This window comes from Ruditapes philippinarum, unplaced genomic scaffold (genome assembly GCF_026571515.1).
Source record: "Ruditapes philippinarum isolate M1 unplaced genomic scaffold, ASM2657151v2 ctg1346_1_1_1_1, whole genome shotgun sequence".
In the NCBI taxonomy this organism is placed as follows: Eukaryota; Metazoa; Mollusca; class Bivalvia; order Venerida; family Veneridae; genus Ruditapes; species Ruditapes philippinarum.
Genome location: NW_026861213.1, coordinates 44,013 through 65,067, shown reverse-complemented (window position 1 = coordinate 65,067; position 21,055 = coordinate 44,013). Strand labels below are relative to the sequence as shown.

At 32.6% G+C, this 21,055-nt stretch overlaps 1 protein-coding gene across 1 annotated transcript; it reads left to right on the top strand.

Moving 5' to 3' along the window:
* The first annotated feature begins 7,137 nt into the window (after positions 1 to 7,137).
* LOC132714895 (cryptochrome-2-like) lies at positions 7,138 to 20,195 on the top strand. The gene is made up of 11 exons (XM_060697814.1): positions 7,138 to 7,160; positions 8,000 to 8,235; positions 11,188 to 11,382; positions 12,064 to 12,179; positions 13,140 to 13,294; positions 14,390 to 14,533; positions 15,219 to 15,383; positions 16,430 to 16,592; positions 17,701 to 17,830; positions 18,263 to 18,468; positions 19,701 to 20,195. The coding sequence occupies exons 2-11, from the start codon at positions 8,021 to 8,023 to the stop codon at positions 19,802 to 19,804; spliced, it is 1,593 nt and encodes a 530-aa protein (XP_060553797.1). The 5' UTR covers positions 7,138 to 7,160; positions 8,000 to 8,020; the 3' UTR covers positions 19,805 to 20,195.
* The last annotated feature ends 860 nt before the right edge of the window (positions 20,196 to 21,055 follow it).

The window sequence follows — 21,055 nt, the reverse complement described above, 5'->3', positions numbered from 1 at the left end:
ACTTTTATTGACATTTTACGGCGTTAGCAATTTGCATTAGAAATTTCATAATGACTTGAGAATTTTGACAAGTTGAATATAAATGGTAACATTCCTCTATTTAATGTTAGGCTATTGTTAAAATCATAAACTGTTCATGAACAAAGGAAAAATGTAAACATCATTGCTATTGTCGAAGAAAACTACAATGTTTTACAGGATTGGCCGTAAAAAATGAAATGCTTTACCAAATAAACCTTCAACACTTTTCTATATAGATGAAGACAAGTTTAAAATTGACAGTTAACACAAAAGGGCTAAGCAATAGATTATCCGAAGAGGCGAATAGAGAAAAATGCATTTTAACTATGACGTCATATATATTATTTTCTATATTAATGAAAAGTTGATGTTGACATAGTTGTCAGTTTAAATGGGTTAACGTTCGTACATACGAGATGAAGACTTTGGTATTGTAATATCATGTTTCAGTGAAAATGTTTAAAAAATAATCCGTCATTCAGTTCTTAAGTTGCGAATGACTTACGGTTGACACAAACAACAATAGAAATGTCACAAATTTACGTTCATTGAATGAATGTTGATGCGGTCGAGCACTATTTGAGCAAATCATTTAAAAGTATGAAAAATGTGAAGTATGGTCATAAAATAATTCATATTTCACGACTTCGTTTGGCCACTGACCCGTTTTGTACTTCTGAGCAGAGCTTTGTTTAATGCCTTAACTCAGTTTCACAAAAACAAACCATCGATCAACTTTATCCATCACCCAGCTAGCTAACTAACTTACTCATTAACTTTAAGTCATTTTCTCTCTCACTCATCAAAACACACACGTACGCACGCACGCACACACACGCACGCACGCACGCACGCACGCACACACACACACACATGTTTTAAGCTGAAACGTGGTTTAAAGCAGTTAACTTAAGAAACATCTTTATTATTTTCACAATGTAGCAACCCATTCGGTTAATATGACAATCTAGTTTACATTATTCCCACCTGTTAATGTTTTACCTTGTTTCCAAATCAGTGATCTTTTGTCCCAATTATGATCTAATTAATCATTTGAATAGACATCAGTAATATTTATAACACACTCATTGTAAAACACATAAAGAAATTGCATGTTTAGTTAAGATAAATTGTACCATGTAGAGACAAACTCAGTAAATGATATACATAATTATGTATGTTAAATATGAAAGGGTCATTCTCATGGTGCTGTATTATATAAATGAGGCGTTAATCATACCGACACCAGAGACTGTTATAACTGAATAAATAGCATGCAGACAGTCCTTTGACGTCATTTTAAAACAAGCAGAAACAAATCATTGTTTAAATAGGCTGCATGTACATGTAGTATGTCATATATTTTTGTTATATCAGATGATATCATATTCAGTTAGAAGTTGGACAGAATCTGTTTTAAAGGGACTCTGACAGTTTTTCTGACATGAATTGACCGAAAATATTTTTGAAAGATTTTTGTATAACTTGATGTAGGTCTGGACACGTGTACAAAACTAAATATCATTCGCTCATTCGGCTTCCCAGGGATGAACAATTTTATAGCGCAAATGGACCTAAATTAAAAAGCGTTGTAACGCCTTTCACTCAAATCGGTCCAAATATGACATTAATAGTTGATTATCAATTTAATACTGAGCATATATTACGTAGTTTTCCATTTTAAGTCCCCATTCGATTTATGAAGAAATTTCAAATTCAATTATTTTAAGCTATTATACTTCAGTGGAGTTTTTTTTTAGACGCACGTTAAAGCCCGTCCCCCACAAAACACGGTTGGGCACACGGTTCCCATACGGTATACTAGGTTATACACGGATTGACTGGTACGAGTATTTAGCTCCAACCGTGCCTGGGGATTAGTTGGCACGAGTTAGACTCGAATGTAGCACGAGCATGAGAACCGTGTGCCCAACCGTGTTCTGCGTGAGACGGGCTTTAACACATTTAAATTTTTAAGTTTTTTTTCTCACATAATTGCAGTCAATCAACAAAGGATTCCGTTTGACAGAGACGTAAAATACATATGATTATAAGAAAATATGGAAGGCGATAGAGCTACCTCGGTAATTCGCTCTATCGCTACATCTAACCTAATGTATGTCGCTAAAATCAGGTGTCAAAAAGCTAAAGTGTTGTATTTTTTTATATATTTTGTAAATTCTACATCAAATATCGAAATTCAAAGAATGCTACACCATGTAAATTTGATTTAAGTTTCCAGGAAACGTTAAGTTGATAGATAGATAGATACTTTATTTCCTTCAATGTACATGAAGAGCTGAACATATATACAAACATATAACTACAAAAATTAACAAAACAGTTTAACTGACAATAATAACATGTAGTCAAATATATAACTGTAAACATAAAGCAATATCAATTTACAGAAAACAGCAACTCAGAAATCAATATTTACCATATTTCTAGAAGCATACTCATATTTAAGGTAAATAGATAAATACGTAAGCTAACAGACAAATAAATAATTATTGATTGATTGAATAAACCATAGAAATGTATCACAATGTCAGCTCTGTATTACAGCTTTAAAGAATTTGTCAGAATGCTTGTAATTATTCTGAGGAGTACAGATAATAATTATCAGTCTTGCTCTTGATTTCATCCAAAAATATATGATATATATTAAGAAAGCATTAAAATTTCGTTCTATATGTGAGACAATCTTGTTCGAAACGAAAGTTAACAAGAATCCTCAACTAGAAATACATTTTCTATTGTACTTTTTAACAGATAATTAAACCTGCAATTTGATTACTGATTCTAATGTTGTACAATATTTATCGGATAGTTTAATGTTTAATTGTATTGATATCAAAACTCATCTTGCCGAAAACATACAGACTCGAAATACAAGATCAGAAATATCTTTGTTCATTGTAGTGAGATGAAGTATAATTTATTTATATAAAGGTTTGGCTTACAATAAGTACGTATATATACATACATATTACTATGAGTTAGTTTACAATATAGAACAATCTTATGCAACAGGAATGGGGAAAAACAACAAGCAAACAAACATATAAATAATAACGACTCATACGTGTGTGCACATACATAAATTGAAGGTTAAAACGCCGTAACAATATGATTGTTTCATTTCTTACGTCATTGAATAATTAAAGTATACATTGTACTCATTCAATATACATTTGTATCATTAGTTCTACACAATTGTGTCAATCCTGTGTGTTACCTATACTGAATGACATTCAGTTTCTTTCAAACACATATTTATAATGCATTATTTTAACAAATAAAACTATTGATTATATTTAAAGACATCTTTAAACAGTAAATACATAACTCTAAGTGGGATGAACTGCCCATCTCTCGCATTTTCTAGTGTTATAGTGAGGATTTCGTCAAGTTGGCACTCGCGTGTCAACATTATCCACCTAATATAAAAGTAAATTCCGCGAGAATTTATGATATAGTTCCACATGGATGTACGCGGTGTAAGTAATTCCAGGCAAAAGTTCATAATATGATCAAGTAAATTTTCACATAATATTGAGCACAATGGGCAAAGTTCAGTATATCTCCTGGAGACTGTTTTCCCTATACTACATAGCACATGGGACGTAACTCTGCTGCACTTATGATAATTGACCATAGTTTAGATGTATTACAATGTGTTGGTAAGTAATTCACTGCGCCCTGTCTTTGGTGCAATAAAGTCTCTGTCCTACCTTGTTTCGATGCTATAAGTACTTTTTATGTTACATGTTTTTCCAAACATTCTTTGACGGAAATTCACCAGTTCTTACGAAGTTGTTTAACACAGTCAGGAGGTTATATTTTTTTAACAAGTTGTAGGAATCCGGTATAAAGCCAACGTATTGCCTGTCATTGTTTAGAAAACTAAATAACCGATTGAGGAATACTTTTTTGCCCAGTATCTACATGGAAGGCGGCAAATGTAGTTGTGGCGGCGTTTCATTCAAACAGCGATCCAGATTAAAAACGAACACGTTTCAAGTAAATATTTATTAGATATAGAATGTAAATAAGATTTTATCGGAACAAAACAATAGTTATTAAAGAAAATATATGATGTTTATTCTGCGAGACAGCTGTGTCGTGACGGTGGTAGTCCTGTCGTTAAGAAGATAGCTCTATGGTTTTTATTTGCCACGTTCTCTGTTTGTATACGAAATATACACGAAAATTATGTGATCTTAAAATTGTGCCCAACATTCATCGTACTTGAAGTCATGTTATAGAAATTATTAATAGTGACATTGCATTTGTATATATTAAAGGAGGGATAGAGCATTATAATATTTCATAGGTTGGGTGGTGAGGGGTCAGATGATTTTAAAATCTTGTGATGAAAAAGATCTTTACGATAAGGTTATAACGGGTATCATTATGTCTTACGAATGAGGAAAGAAAGCAACTGCTTGACTGTTAGGATTCAGATATTTTTTATTTATTTTATAGCAGTTATTCCTGCTTCAGTGTTTATTTACATCATTTTACTGTTATTGTTATAGGTATCAACTTCAAAATGAGTATTAAACAGTTCAAATATAAACAGAAATGTTGGCAGGGTCGGGTTTAAACGTTGACAAATGTCCCATAGTGGGAGGTGGGAGACTTATACAAGGGGGAGAAATACTACAACTTGTAAGTTTACAAAGTTTACAATTTAAACACTGTTGTCTCCCTTTATATATCGGCATATATTTCAAATATTAATAAAACCAAAGGAAATGTATCATTCATTGAAATAAAAATGTTGAAAGGGTTTTAAGTGGTTTAAAATGGACGTTTTGTACTAGAACAAATTATTATCTGCTACATAAGAATATTTCAAATCGGATCATACAGTAACTCGAGAATAAATAAGCCATTGTTGATGTCATTCGGTCATGGCAAATACCTGACCCTACTGATTTTGAAGTCAAAAGTCACAATGAAACTTATTAAATGTGTATATATTCTGTAACAGGTTAGAATAGATGTAAATTCGATACAATACAATAGCAGGCGATAACAGACGCCACGGAGACAAACGACAATTGTCGCATGCGCGGACATTAATACGGAATACCGTTAAAATACAGAGGGCGACAATGCGATACTGCGACAGTGCGATGACGACAATACGACAGTGCGATGACGACAATGCGACAGTGCGATGGCGACAATGCGATAACGCGATAGTACGATGACGACAGAGCGATAGTGTTATCGCACTGTCGCCATCGCATTGTCGCACTGTCGTCATCGCGTTATCGCATTGTCGACTCTCGCCTTCTGGTGGACGGTTCTAAACTGCTGGCGAATAAGCTGACGGTATAGAATATGGGATAATTTTACTTTTGTCAATATTTTTTTTTCTTTTTGTTTTCTTTTTCTTTTTATTATTTATTTGTTTGGTTTTTTCTGTATACTAATAATGTTTAAATGAAATCATAAATTTATAAAAAGAATCATTTTGTATATAAATACTGAAAGAGTTGTACATAGACGGAAAATGTAATAAATTGTGTGAAACTTTGTCGTCATCGCACTGTCGCATTCTCGTCATCGCACTGTCGCATTCTCGTCATCGCATTGTCGCACTATCGCATTGTCGCCCTCTGTATTTTAACGTATAACCACGATGGCCCTAACGGTATTCCGTACATTAAGTATACTTTCTCGCGACCAATTGACGAACAGTGCGCGGCAAAATGAACAATTAACATAACAAATAAATTGACCCGTGACAATGCCACTGTGTCAGGCAGTTGCAAACAGTTGAAGATATTCACTTGAATTGTAATACATGTCTTAAATGACATAGTATCTTGTGCTCATGACATGGTAACTGTGCGCACGACTCAATTGTCTCGTGCGAACGACATATATATCATCTCGTGCGAACGAGATAAATAAAAGCATGTCACCTCTGTGTCACAGTACGTAGTTCGGTGTAATAAATAATTCTAGACACTGCATAATGAAATTGTTTTTAAAACTTTAGTGAGTACATATCTTTGAGCCATTGCTAACCTGACCTGGCGGTCTCTAAAATTCTACTGGTAGTTCTCAGCATGTATATACAAGTAGTCCAATAGAAAATTTATATGAAATTTATTGTAATATAAATTTAATTATATTGTACGTGTATAATTATATAATGCTGAGGACTGACATGCCCAACCCTGCATATCCCAAATATGTCGGGTACTTTGTCAGAAAGAAGCAGTTCTTGTTCTTCAATAAATTTTCTTGTGAAAATATTATTTTTTCGTTCCAAATTATTGATTTAATCATTATATTTTCTCATGAAATATAGAAATGATTATGATACTTAATTAATTATATTGTACGTGTATAATTATATAATGCTGAGGACTGACATGCCCAACCCTGCATATCCCAAATATGTCGGGTACTTTGTCAGAAAGAAGCAGTTCTTGTTCTTCAATAAATTTTCTTGTGAAAATATTATTTTTTCGTTCCAAATTATTGATTTAATCATTATATTTTCTCATGAAATATAGAAATGATTATGATACCTATGGTAATTGGTCATTGCACGTTTTCAATGTTGTTGCTCTTCAGTTATATGTTTACATTCGTATCGAAAGAGTTTACACATTATCAGAGACATGGATAACTATGTTATCTACATCTCTGCAGGGTCTTTCAATGAGAAATCTCTGGTATTATTAAAATCGCCATCACAACATCTTTTCATTAAATATTGTTGTTTTTATGTATTACATGAATATGCATATGTTCAATAAGTTGTTTACATGTTCAAACGTTATTACAAAATATGTGTTTAAACTAAACAGATAATTATATGTTTAAACTGATTGTCATAAAGTATTTTATAATTTCATTCTATATTTTATGTCAACGCATACCAACAAACCTCAGTGAAGTGATTCGGTTTTTAGTAGTTTATCAATGGACGGGTCTTGAATATATAATTTAACTTTTAATAACTTTTAAACCAATTTACACAACAGAGGAGTTGTCTTGGAGAAGTCTTTGGGTGTCGACCGATCCGAAGTACGCTAACCACTTCCAACAAGATTACTTCCCTTACATTAATAGCGCCATTTGTAATCCATTGCGTAACAAATACTGTACGGTAACTTATTTTCAAATTTTCTTACTAATTAAAGTTATTTTGAAATCATTTTGTTTGTTTTTGTTGCAGATACATAAATTCTCTCGTTAATCCTGCATTTTTCAATGTGTATTTTGTAAAGCAAACAAAACATTTCAATTTTACAAACTTTAAAGAATGCGTTCGTTAAAAGTTTGCACATGTTATGTTTTATAAAACACACTTTGAAATACTGTAAATTTTATCGGTTAACTTTTGGAATAAATGAATAGTACTATATTACCCTTACCTGATATCAACTTCATGAAGGGGGTGATGCCATGGACGAAATAGAGTCAATACGGCCTAGAGTCAATTCGGTCCGCAGTAATTTCGGCCCAAAATGATCCACCAGCCTCTAAAATAGTTCATGTGGCTTTATTTTTTCCAAAATTTTGATATTATACATAAAATAATTCCTGCCTTATTGGCCAATGCATAGTTCTGGCTACCATAACTTATGTCGCTTTTATTTAGCAGTACTGTGTGGTAGAAAGGGTCTAGGATATACAGGGAAAAAGAGCAAAGTTTTTTACTGTACCTGTTGTCTGTCCTTCTTGCACTGCAAAGTCAGTGCAATGGTTTTGTTTTGACATTATTATTGAGTGAGCATTTGTTAAAATAGCACTACTGGGGATTTTAGCAAGAATTTAACTACGTGACCTTTTTTAGGGTTTGAAGATCCATAAGTCATAATTCCAACCATTTCCCCAGGAAGAGATGGTGTGGATATTATTGACTAGTGTATAAAGCCTTGGCTAAGGTTTTGTGTGCACCTGCAATTAAAAGTAAACTGACCTTCTGTTGTCTTTGTAGATTTTCCAAAATATATCTAAAATGACTCAGAGATCCATCCACTGGTTCAGGAAGGGCCTCAGGTTGCATGATAATCCAGCTCTGATAGAGGCATACAAGAATGCGTCCCATATCTGGCCTGTATTTGTTCTAGACCCATGGTTTGCTGAGACAGCAAGGGTCGGTGTCAACAGGTGGAGATTTTTGTTACAAACACTTCAAAATCTTGATGATAATTTGAGGAAAGTGGACTCTAGGTATGTAAAAAATTTCACCATTTAAAATACTTTTTTTTGTTGGGGAAAATATACAGTATTTAAGCTCCTTCCTCATGGTGAACAACTTTACAACATTTTCATGGATTTTAACAAAGGGTTATGGTACTGGGTTACATACTAAAAAAACTGTTATGATAAATCCAAAATTATGATGGGATAAAACCTTGTAAATTATCAGGATAACTATCACCTAAATCAGGGATTTATATTACAGGGATCGGACACTTCCAATTAATATAAATGCTTAAATATCTTGTCGTGCGCCCGATAAAGGTACATCGATCGATAAGCATAAATGCCCGTTCGCAACGGATACCTACTTTACAAAATACTATACAGCTTTTCCATTTATTATCCGATTTTGGAAATTTAAAGTTTATTTTGAAGAAAAATACTTGTTTAATTCAAATATTTAATTTATTTTTTAAAGGTACAGTTTATCTGTCCGCAACGACGATTAAAAAATTAACTTGACGAAATCCGCGGTAAATTTACATTTCTTAAAAATAAAAAGCAGGTATTTGAAATTTATTATTACGGTACCATAATAATTTCAGTTTCAAAATAAAAAAGAAGCCGATGTAAGTTATTCACAGATGATCAAAGATGCAATATTTAAGATTTATTGCGTTATGAACGAACAATTGTTTAACGGGTAATGTATTGCGGCCTTTACAATTCGCAAAATTTATTACTTTTTTGGTACAAAATATTGCCGAGATTGTCAATATTGTCATATTCATAGAATATTTAAATTTCATTCATCATTTATATCTTTATTATTTTTTGTAAATCTGTTTTCAAATGTCGGTGCAGTGAAGTCGACAATCATCGTAACAGTAAAGTTCTGTCGTGTGGCTGTCTCGATTCCGGCCTTTTTAATGTCACTCGTATATTTTAATCTGTATATTTTAATTATTCTTTTTATTTGAATGCCTGTAGAAAGATATTTATGATACTTTTTAATGTAACGCTAGAAAAACAAAAATCTTTACAGTTTAAGTAAGTATTTTGCGAAATAAAAGTAACTTTTGATTATTTTTTTACACATCGCTTAAATTCTTTCAAGTTTAATTACTTTTGATCTGAAAATATATTTTATACACTAATTAGTAGAATATTTACTATATTTATACTAATATACAGGTAATCAAATAAAAAATGTACAAATCTTTGGAAATAATTCACAGAAATAAAGACACATTTCAAACATGAGTTTCTTTAAAAGTTTTTTTTAGCAATCAAGAAACATTTTTAGCTCGACTATTCGATAAGAATAAGTAGAGCTATTGTAGTCACCCGAGCGTCGGCGTCAGTGTCAGCGTCGGCGTCTGCGTCGGCGTAACCACTTATGTTAAAGTTTTTGTAATAGTTCAAATATTTTCACAGTCCATTGACATATGGCTTTGAAACTTTGCACACTTGTTCACCATCATGACCCCAACCTGTAGACAGGAGGAGGTAACTCTATCAAGCATTTTGACAGAATTATGCCCCTTTTTCGACTTAGAATTTACATTAAAGTTTTTGTAATAGTTCAAATATTTTCAAAGTCCATTGACATATGGCTTTGAAATTTTGCACACTTGTTCACCATCATAACCCCAACCTGTAGACAGGAGGAGGTAACTCTATCAAGCATTTTGACAGAATTATGCCCCTTTTTCGACTTAGAATTTACGTTAAAGTTTTTGTAATAGTTCAAATATTTTCAAAGTCCATTGACATATGGCTTTGAAACTTTGCACACTTGTTCACCATCATGACCCCAACTTGTAGACAGGAGGAGCTAACTCTATCAAGCATTTTGACAGAATTATGCCCCTTTTTCGACTTAGAATTTACGTTAAAGTTTTTGTAATAGTTCAAATATTTTCAAAGTCCATTGACATATGGCTTTGAAACTTTGCACACTTGTTCACCATCATGACCCAACCTGTAGACAGGAGGAGGTAACTCTATCAAGCATTTTGACAGAATTATGACCCTTTTTCGACTTAGAATTTACGTTAAAGTTTTTGTAATAGTTCAAATATTTTCAAAGTCCATTGACATATGGCTTTGAAACTTTGGCACACTTGTTCACCATCATGACCCCAACCTGTAGACAGGAGAAGGTAACTCTATCAAGCATTTTGACAAAATTATGCCCCTTTTTCGACTTAGAATTTACGTTAAAGTTTTTGTAATAGTTCAAATATTTTCAAAGTCCATTGACATATGGCTTTGAAACTTTGCACACTTGTTCACCATCATGACCCCAACCTGTAAATAGGAGGAGGTAACTGTATCAAGTATTTTTTTTACTATCAAGCACTAAGAATAGTCGAGCTTTGCTGTCCTACCGACAGCTCTTGTTTTGCAATGCCACCATTAAACCATGTAAAAAATAGTTATCTTATTCTGAATCGCGGTAATTAATCGTGCTTGAAGTAAAAGGGCGCTGAAGTGTAGAGAGTATGCCTAAACAATAGGCGAATATTTTTTAAATTAGGTACTTTTTAACTAAGCGTTGCAGCGTTCTATCGGCATATTTTCATATATTAATACTTTAGCGACACAAAATAATACTGTATCAATACATTCATATGTGTATAATTTTTCACAAAGCAGCAATAACACCACATACTCTTGTGAAAATCTGTCATATTTCGCAGTCCGCGCGTTCCGCTATCTCATTTTGTCCACCTTTATCCGATTCCGCGAATGCGCGCGACGGGACTTTAAGCTAAACGAAAGTGTCCGATCCTTGTAATATAAATCCGTGCCTAAATCTAGGTCATATGTACATGTATTTAATATTGGAAAGAGAAAAGATATTTCATTTATAAATAAAAATGGGTTGTCTTGTTCCAGTATTTCTGCAGATATTAAAAAAAAAAAATCTAATATAAGAAACTTTATGTTACAGAGTTTTTTTTTTCATTTCAGACTGTTTGTTGTTAGAGGTAGTCCTAAAGATGTGTTTCCAAAGTTGTTTAAGGAATGGGGAGTGACAAAGTTAACTTATGAAGTAGACATAGAACCTTATGCAGTGGAGCGAGACAGTATCATTGATGGTCTAGCAAAGGATTCTGGGGTAGAGGTTGTCCGCTGTGTTTCCAATACTCTATATGATACTCAAAAGTAAGCTTTTATTTGAAAATCATACTAGAGATGATAAATACAATGTATCATCAAAATTCGGTTATAAAAAGCTCATATAGATAAAGAAAATCCCAAATGTTCTGTCATACCTTATTTTTAAGCATTGTTTAAAACCAAAGACCAAAAGGGAGGTTATAGATAGCCTTTAAAGCTTTTCATGTGAAGGAATTCATCATTTACAGTAGAATTCAATATCAGAACAATGAGGGTATGTGTTGTTCACAGTCGACAATCTTAACCACAGAGGATTTATGATGGTTTATATAATAGACCGTATGTATGGATTGTAACATTTAAACTGTATCTGATTAACGTTTGCAATGAACCCAAATGAAACTGATCTTAAGTATTGCAGGTAGGAGGATTACACAAAAAAAAAAAATTGTCTGACCACATCTTCCTACCTGTTGAATAGCTTTTGCTAAGTTTAAGATGATGGCACCTTCATATTTATCTTCCATATACAAATGTACTGAAGCCCCTCAAAACAAGTTTGTAACCTTCCAAATTAATATACATGTACTGGGATAAGTCCAATACTGAATTCCAGCCAGGTAAGTTTCAGATAATATTTATATTTGTTACAAAGTATCTTTCTATTAAAAAAAATGAGTATTTTTAACGGTATTATGTTTTGATAAAGGCACAATTATCTTTCAGAACAATATCTAAGAATGGTGGAAAACCCCCAATGACTTACCAGAGATTTCAGACAGTGATGTCACAGATGGGAGCACCTGCTAAACCTGTAGCTGTTACAGATGATCTTAGAAAAGGTAAATCTATGTAATTATCTTCATCAATCAGTTTATTTTTGACCTGTCTTCCTGCAGACAAAAGTGACTTTAGCCATAGGTTCTTCATTTTTATTATTCATTATTTTATGAAAATTACAGCCCTTTGTGATCCTTGAACGTTGATGGTTAAGTTTGACTTGCAAGATTACCATCACATTTTAAAGATTTGCAGGTCATTTACTAATTGTGAATGAAATCTGCATTATTCCTGCCCTTTTTAACTTTTAAAGCTCTCAGAATAATTGTGTGGGCTGTTCTATTGGCAGCTTTTGTTACATTGTTCATAGGGAATGATTTTAAGATAAAGATATACCAAATTAATAAATATGAAAATTTAAGTGCATTTTCCATATCCTATGAAAGAGTTAATTCGTTATTTAACAAATAATACATGGTCTTGAGGGCAATATGCAAGTTTAAGGACTGATTGGTCAGACTGAGGAAGGTATATGGCCCGAAGCGCAGCTGAGGGACATATACCTTCCGAGGTCTGACCAACCAGTCCGTAAACTTGCATTTTGCCCGAAAGGCCATGTTTTATTTGTTATTTTGTTATATTATACCGAATCTAAATCCTTTCATCCCTTTTGTTGCTGACATTTTTACTTTAATTTACTTTCAAATAATAGAGTCTAATTTATTTGTTAAGTGTGTGAAATATTTCAAACCCTAGTCGGAATTATTATTATTATTTTCAAGTGATACAGCAAAAAATCATGCTCTTCTGTTGTTATTCAATTTTTGTTAATCAAATTAAACAGGCAAAAAACCATAACTTTAAGATTTAATATGACGTCATTCAGTCCATATAAGAATTATGGACCGCCCCCGGTCTGTATGCGGTTTATGGACCGGATGACGTCATATTAAATATAGAAGGGCGTATGCAAATGAGGTATAATATAATCATATATATATAATGTAACAATATCAATACAGGCTGTAAAACCATCATTGGTAAAGATCATGATAAGAAGTATGGTGTACCAACCATGGAAGAGCTAGGAAAGTCTGCTAAGGATTGTGGGCCATGTTTGTTCAAGGGTGGTGAAACTGAAGCCCTGGAGCGACTAGATTTGATGACAAAGAAAAGTGTTCGTAAAAAATATGTTTTATTCAAGCTTCTATCATGCATGTGATTGATTATGAGTGTTATTGAATAAAAGTGATGAAAACAACTCTTTTACACGGAAAACCAGAGGCTGCAATTTTATGCACAGTAAATATATTGTTAATATATTTTCTGAAATTATCAGAAGCAGTTTTTTTAAAAATAAACAACTCATATTTGGGTAAAATATTTATATTGCAAACATTTATTAAAATGTAGGAAATTCTTACTGAGATGTTTAATTTGAAAAAGAGACAGAAAAAAAAATATGTTTGGGAATCTACATTTCCTATTGCTTGTAAGGGTAATTTTTGTCCTTTTTAGAAAAAATGATTACTGTATTAATACTATGTTTACATATAGTGTGTAGAGTTTAAAAAATAACATATCTTCTTTGTGTGTTCTCCAAAGATGTTTATTTTACTTTATTAAAGAGACTGTATAGTAATTATCATTGACATTATTTTCAAATATTAAATTTAAGCATAATATATCATTAAGTGGGATAATAATAGTAATAATAAAATCTTTATTTATAGAAGGTAACATACAAAGTTTACACAGTAAGAAGTATACTTATTTCCAGTATGACCTTCTGGTTTAACAATGACTCAAATGAATAACACTCAATATATCAGTGTGTTGTTGATATTTTTCATATGATACAAATGTCTTGTTGACAGATACACCTAAAACAATTGCAGCCACCATTTATCCCTGCATAATCATAAGATATGACTAAGTTGGTTTGAATTACTTTTGTCTATGCCTCTTTGAGGTGAGATGGTTTTGGCCCCTGGTGTTGTCCTATGTTTGTAACACCTGAGGTTAGTCATAATCATCTTTCCTTTATCTGCGCAATATTACCTAAAGTGCGTTGGTGTGCTGTAAAACCAAACCAAGCAACCAAACAAACAAACAAACAAACAAACAATGGCATGCCTCAAACTTACTACAATGTATTTACTACATTAGAAGAAATACAAAACGTGTCAGGAAATTTTCAGCTTCTGGTTACACCAGTTAAAAAGTTATATCAGAAATGTAGAGTTATCATATAATGTTTTGTTTGTTTCAGAACTGGGTTTGTAACTTTGAGAAGCCTAAGACTGAGCCAAATACACTAGAACCCAGCACCACTGTCCTTAGTCCATACCTGAAGTTTGGATGTTTGTCTCCAAGAACATTCTATTACCGTATTAATGAAGTCTACAATGGAAAGGTTATATCCTATTTTATTATACCTCACATAAACTTTTTACTACATTGCATAATGTGACAACACATGGTGTTATTTCCTTCTGTTATCCAAGAAATAAATATCACATGGTCGATAAATTTTTTGCAATATTCCCCAAGGGTGAGTAACCCATAAAGACTTAAGAAAACATAATGTTCTAGTTCTCTCCCCTGATAAAAAAAACCCAATGACAAATGGCTCTTGGAGTAATAATGCATAGTGGCAAAAAATTACATTAAAATGTTGGTTTGGTAAAAAAAAAAGAAAAAATAACACATGTATCTCAGGGTAATAGTGCATATTAGCAACTATTGAATTGAAATAACAGCCAAGTAGGATTTTGTTCTCAGGCTGCTAGTATGCACTTTTACCTGAGAGTCGTTTGTTATTTTTGTACTACAGCAAGTCTGCATAGAAATGAACTTTAATTCAGACAAAAATCTAAAATATCAAATTATCTCATGTTAACATATAGAAGATTGATTAACTCAGGTGTAACAATTTCTTAATGTACATGTGTTTAGAAAAATACATATGCTCCTATTTGAACAATGGAAACAAGCAAATCGTTAAATAAAGGTGAAATTTTAAATTAATTAACAGAATGTTTTATTGTGCTCATATGTGTTATATTATTAAACCAAGTTTTACTGTATTTATATTGTAGAAACACAGTCAACCACCTGTTTCACTACTGGGTCAGTTAATATGGAGAGAGTTTTACTATACTGTAGCTGCAGGAACCCCAAACTTTGATAAGATGGTAGGCAACTCTGTATGTACACAAGTAGACTGGGACACCAATGATGAGTTCCTTGAAGCTTGGAAAATGGTAGGTAAAATAGTTAACTGTGGTTAATCTATATATATAGACAAACTGAGTCATCCCAGACTTAACTTGCTACACCTCGTTGGAGTAAACTTTATATTGATAAATCTAGAGAATGGACAGTCTTAACTTTTTTATATCACAGAAGAGTAATTTTTGACATCAGATATCAAAGCTTAAAATTTCAATTTCAAGCAAGCTGTAACATAGAATTTGAATATAATGAAATCAATTTTCAAAATGAGATTTAGTCTTGTATTGAATGCTCAAAGCCCTAACTTCATGAGACTGCAATATGCCTTTGATTAGTTTGTTAGACCAGAATTCTTTAGCATTTGAAGAACTTTAATATTTTATAATCCTATATTTGTACATTTCTGGATGAAACCCTAGTCCTAGTTATTATTTCATTTGTAATGGGAGAGAAATTTAATATACTTTTATCTTAAAACCATGTCATATATGAGTGGGGTTCTCATTTCCACACTGTCTTCTGATTAGAGCACTGCTTGAATGCCTTTAAAAGTCTACAGCATCACTTAAACTCCACAAAAGTGCACTAAAGTTACAGTGTGAAGGTTGTGGTTATTCTATGGTACTTAAATGGAGATTGTACAGCATTCTTTAAAATGTCACTGCATCTCTATCTTGCTTAAATTGTCTTCAAAGTGCAGTGTGAGCAAAATTAAAGCACAATGTGAACACTCTGAGTGCAGATAATCACCAACTTGAACTCTGTAGGAAACTGTGTGACAAAATGCACAATTGCCTTCTTGAAAACCAGATTTTCTTGCTATCTCTTGGCACACTATAGTGTAACAAGGACCTTACCTTGTTGAAATTGGTATTGACAATCACATGCTACACCAGTGAGCTGTCTCTCTTAAGTTTACCAGACCAGGTGCTGATTTAAGTTTCCTGTCTCATGTACATTGTATACATGTATATTCTAGGGTCGTACAGGTTATACTAGTGAACTGTCTCTTCTAAGCTTACCAGACCAGGTGACGGATTATGTTTTCTTTCTCATGTATACCTGTATTTTCTAGGGTCGCACAGGTTATCCTTTCATAGATGCAGTAATGACACAACTACGAGAGGAAGGTTGGATCCATCACCTTGGTCGCCATGCTGTGGCCTGTTTCCTAACCCGAGGTGACCTTTGGATCAGCTGGGAAGAAGGCATGAATGTGTTTGAAGAATATTTGCTAGGTTTGTATAATATAATAAAGTATTAACAGTTACGTTTTTGTGAACATCAGTATTAACATCAGTATTAACAAATGTGTGACTTTTAAACTAAATATTATTTTTCAAAGTAATGCCCCTTTTGACAATTTTTTTTTTGCCCAAGTTAACCTTTTTGTTAAAACTAATAACTCAAAAACTATAACAATATCCACTTTAAATGTATAATACATGTTCACTATTAAAATTGTAGAGCAGATAATTATTAACCTTCAAGATCATTTTTGCTGAATTATATCACTACACTGTAGTATTTTTATAATTTATAATTTTGTCAAAAGTTCACTTTGAAATACATGTACTATAAAGGGCAGATGATTATAATAAGCAGTTTTTTTCCAGCATTATGCCCCGTTTAAACTTTGCTTTTATCATGCTATCATATACTGAGAAAAGACAGCATGCTTCTACTTTAAATCAAGCTTGTACAAAGGGAAGTAACAATTGTGATCAACACTTTGGAATATAACAAAACACTTTAATAGTGATAATTAGAATTGTTGTCTTAAAAGTGAAGAATTTCAAAAATAGTTAAATATGTGGGTGGAAATACATAAGATAGTATGTATGATACTTTTTAAGGTTTGAAGGTAAAAGGTAAGAATCTAATTATTGACAGGTTATTGGTGAATAGATTATTTTTTTCTCTTCATGTATTTGTAAGTGTAAAAATGACCAGTTGTATAGTAGATCCAGACAAGAGTAAGCCTGCATTTTATTACTGTCCTAGCTATATGATATATTATACTGAATCCTTAAAATGCCACTATTAATCTATATGAAATAAACTTTTCTATATCATTATGTGATTTAACTTTGTTGGATTGGTATTCCTTACCTAACTTTTTGTGGAGTTTTGGTCACCTAAGCACTATAGAGGAAAGTATGAGTGGTCATTTAATAAGAACAATCATTCTTCCATGAGCTAGCTGGAAAGACATTTACAGTGCACTTATACTACTCTTATAATGGATATTAGAATTAATTGACACACAAAATATTATCTGACCTTGCTCTGTACTAGTGGTGTAGATAAGTTCTAGTGGTGTTCAATTTTTTGTTTCATTTACAGATGCAGATTGGAGTTTAAATGCTGGTAATTGGATGTGGCTGTCAGCAAGCGCTTTCTTTCACCAATATTTCAGGGTATATAGCCCAGTAGCATTTGGTAAAAAAACAGACAAGAATGGTGATTATATCAGGTAAGATACAATCAGCATTAGACATACATGAGAAAAGAATGCTCATAAGGAATCAAATTAAACTGTGGTATTGGTCTTGAGCAAACATCTTTAGTCTATTCAATTTTGTAACAAAATATGACAAAATACATATTTAATTATTTATGGAATGTCCTTTTTGCAGATCTTTTTTTCCATATTCAAGATTTCACAAACTTAGCGTGTGTGCAATAAAAACCATGGCAATCTAAAACGTTTTCATTTTTTGAAGTCTGATTTTGAAATAATGTCCTATAATTTTTAACCAGAACAAGATATTTTATACCATTTAAGGCCAGGTTAGTATATCCAAAGTTAAGGTCACATTTAGAATTTGCAGATAAAACATGAGGACCATCTTTTGTCACCATTTTCCTAATTAAATCTTATATAATTTTATTCTATAATTTGCAGGAAGTACATTCCAAAACTTGCCAAGTTTCCAGAAAAATTTATTTATGAGCCATGGACAGCCCCAAAAGCTGTCCAGGAAAAGTGTGGATGTATCATTGGTAAAGATTACCCTAAACCTATAGTTGATCATGACGTAGCTAGGAAGAATAATATAGCAAGGATGGCTGAAGCATATGCTAGAAGAAAGGAAGGGAAAGATTCCAATGGTACTTTATTTAACCCTTACCACCCTAAATATCTGAAATGGACATGTCCATTTATTCTATCTGGACAAATCCATTCATCATTTTTAGGGGAAATTTAAAGTTATACTCAAAGCATAGCAAAAAGTGCAAACCATAATTAGAATGCATGGACGAGTCAGCTCATCTTGGGATGCACTGGTAACATAGGTAGAATTTGTTGACGCTAGCAGGCTAAAGGTTATTTTCTTAAGCTTCATATAAAGAAATTTTATAGCTTATTATAGTCACTGTAGTCTCTCTTTTCCTGGAACTTACCAGAACTTGTGTCTTATAAGGAAACAAGGTGTTGATGAATAGGAGGATTTGAACTGATAATTCCAAGGTTTATAGGAAACCTTAACCACTGGGTCACCTCGCTTGTGAAGGGTGCTTCTTCAATATATTACCTATTATTTATTATCTTTGATTTTAGTCAATTTGTGTAAACTAGAAGAAAAGATTCTTGGTAGTATCTGGTCTAAATTTCTAAATTATTTGGACTGTCAAGTGCTAGTGTTTAGAATGAAGGTTTACATAAAGATTTAGACAACCATACAAGACTGCACTACTAGCTGCACTAGTTGTAGTCCTGATTGTTAAACCTTTGAAATCTACAATATAAATGGCTTTAAATTCATTCTTGCATATCAGACAGGAAAATCTACTTTTTACACTGGTGCTGAAAACGATATATCACACCCAAAATCCATGTGAGGCAAGTCACATGCTTTAAATAACAACATTACCAGGCTCATTGTATGAAAGAGTTGTAGTCTTCAGAATGAAATAAATGAAGGTGTAAATCTATGCAAAAGTGAGTTATTATGTAATATGCAAGAAAATCAAACACCAGCAGTTGACACAGAAAGGAATTTCTAGTTCTTGGGGTTATCTCAGTTTTGTTGAAGGCCATTGAAACATTAACCACTATCAAACACAATAATACTGCTTTGAATCTTGAACTGTTCATTATTTATGTAAGAGGTTTTATATATAAAATTAAGTAAATTGTTTTTGTTTATGCTGGCATAATGCAGAAACATCGTAACTTTTATTGAAGTTCAGTATATTCAGATTTCATGACAAACATGCAGGCTGACCTGGCATCATACTAGTGTCATTATTGTTTACTTGCATTCATATTGGTCATGTTTTATTGAGGTCAATCATCACTGTTGCATGTTATCTACTTTTCTTGTTTGTTGTCATTTCAGGTACCTCCTCGCCGATGAAGAGAAAATCAGAAAATGATTCATCAGGAAAACCAAAGAAAAAAGCTAAAAATACAGAGATAACAGACTTTCTTAAGAAAAAGTAGAACATGTAATATAAACAGTCCAGCAACTGAAAAACCCTACACATTGTGAAATATCAGACAGCAGTTTTCAGGGAGACTTAAACTGCATATTTCTTTATGGACATTGAGTGTAAAGAGAATGTTTATAGGGGAATAAAACTCTCAGCTAATGAAGGAGACAAAGGTTAATCTGACAGATCATATAGATGATCTTATATAAGTAAATAGAGACTTGTTTGAAAGATACAGAAATATATAAATGTTCAGAATTCTCAGATTCTAACATTGTGAAGCATTGTACATACTGGTACATTAGAAAGTTTCTTTAATAAAGGACAGTAATTGCATTGTTGTAACATACGATATATAGTTTTCAAAAGAGCCGCGTCATGACAAAACCAACATAATGGGTTTGCGACCAGCATGTATCCAGACCAGCCTGCGCATCCGTTCAGTCCGATCAGGATCCATGCTGTTCACTATCAGTTTCTCTACTTGTTAAAGAGTTTGTAAGGGAACAGCATGGATCCTGATTAGACTGCGCAGATGCGCAGGCTGGTCTGGATCCATGCTGCTCGCAAACGCACTATGTTGGTTTTGTCATGGCGCGGCTCAAATGTGTTTTGCACAAGTTTGCTTTGTAAAATGGCTCATATGGTTCAGTGATACCTATCATTGTAAATATACATTTGTATGTCATGCATATATGGGGTGACAAATTGTTAATTGATTTGTTGTAATACCTGTTCTGACCTTGATGACACAATATACCAGAGAGTAAATAGGGTTATTCACCTTGCAGTATATTTTCATTTGAACAACATCTGATCTGCTACTACTAAATCAATTCTAATGAAACTTTCATGTCCTTGGCATAAATTGTTTTTAGATTATCATATTTGTACTTAAAGTCTTGTCTGAAACCTAGATTTAAATAGTGATAAGATTCTATTTACTTTCATCACGGGTTGTTTTGTTACTTTTTATGTTTATTTTTACCATGCTCTGTTTGTTTGTTTCATTTATGTATCTTGATTGCAAACTTAATTTTATATAGACTTACATGCTCATGATAGAAAAATCAATGTGTCTCGGGTGAATATTATATTTTATTAAAGCAGCATGCTTCCAGATTGATGCTAAAGTCCTTTAAAAAAATGAAAATGTATTAAAAAGTAAAATATTTTCAAGTGAACAAAAGGAGTAATTTACTCCTTGCAAAAGACACCTTTTTTCATCCATGTTAATTAGCAAATAAAGATAAACATATGC

What these genes read in the sequence shown, in the direction of transcription:
- LOC132714895 (XM_060697814.1), top strand. Translation starts at nt 8,021, where the DNA reads ATGACTCAGAGATCCATCCACTGGTTCAGGAAGGGCCTCAGGTTGCAT. An exon ending in TACAGATGATCTTAGAAAAG is followed by an intron (nt 12,180 to 13,139) that starts GTAAATCTATGT and finishes ATATCAATACAG; the next exon opens with GCTGTAAAACCATCATTGGT. An exon ending in ATGAAGTCTACAATGGAAAG is followed by an intron (nt 14,534 to 15,218) that starts GTTATATCCTAT and finishes TTTATATTGTAG; the next exon opens with AAACACAGTCAACCACCTGT.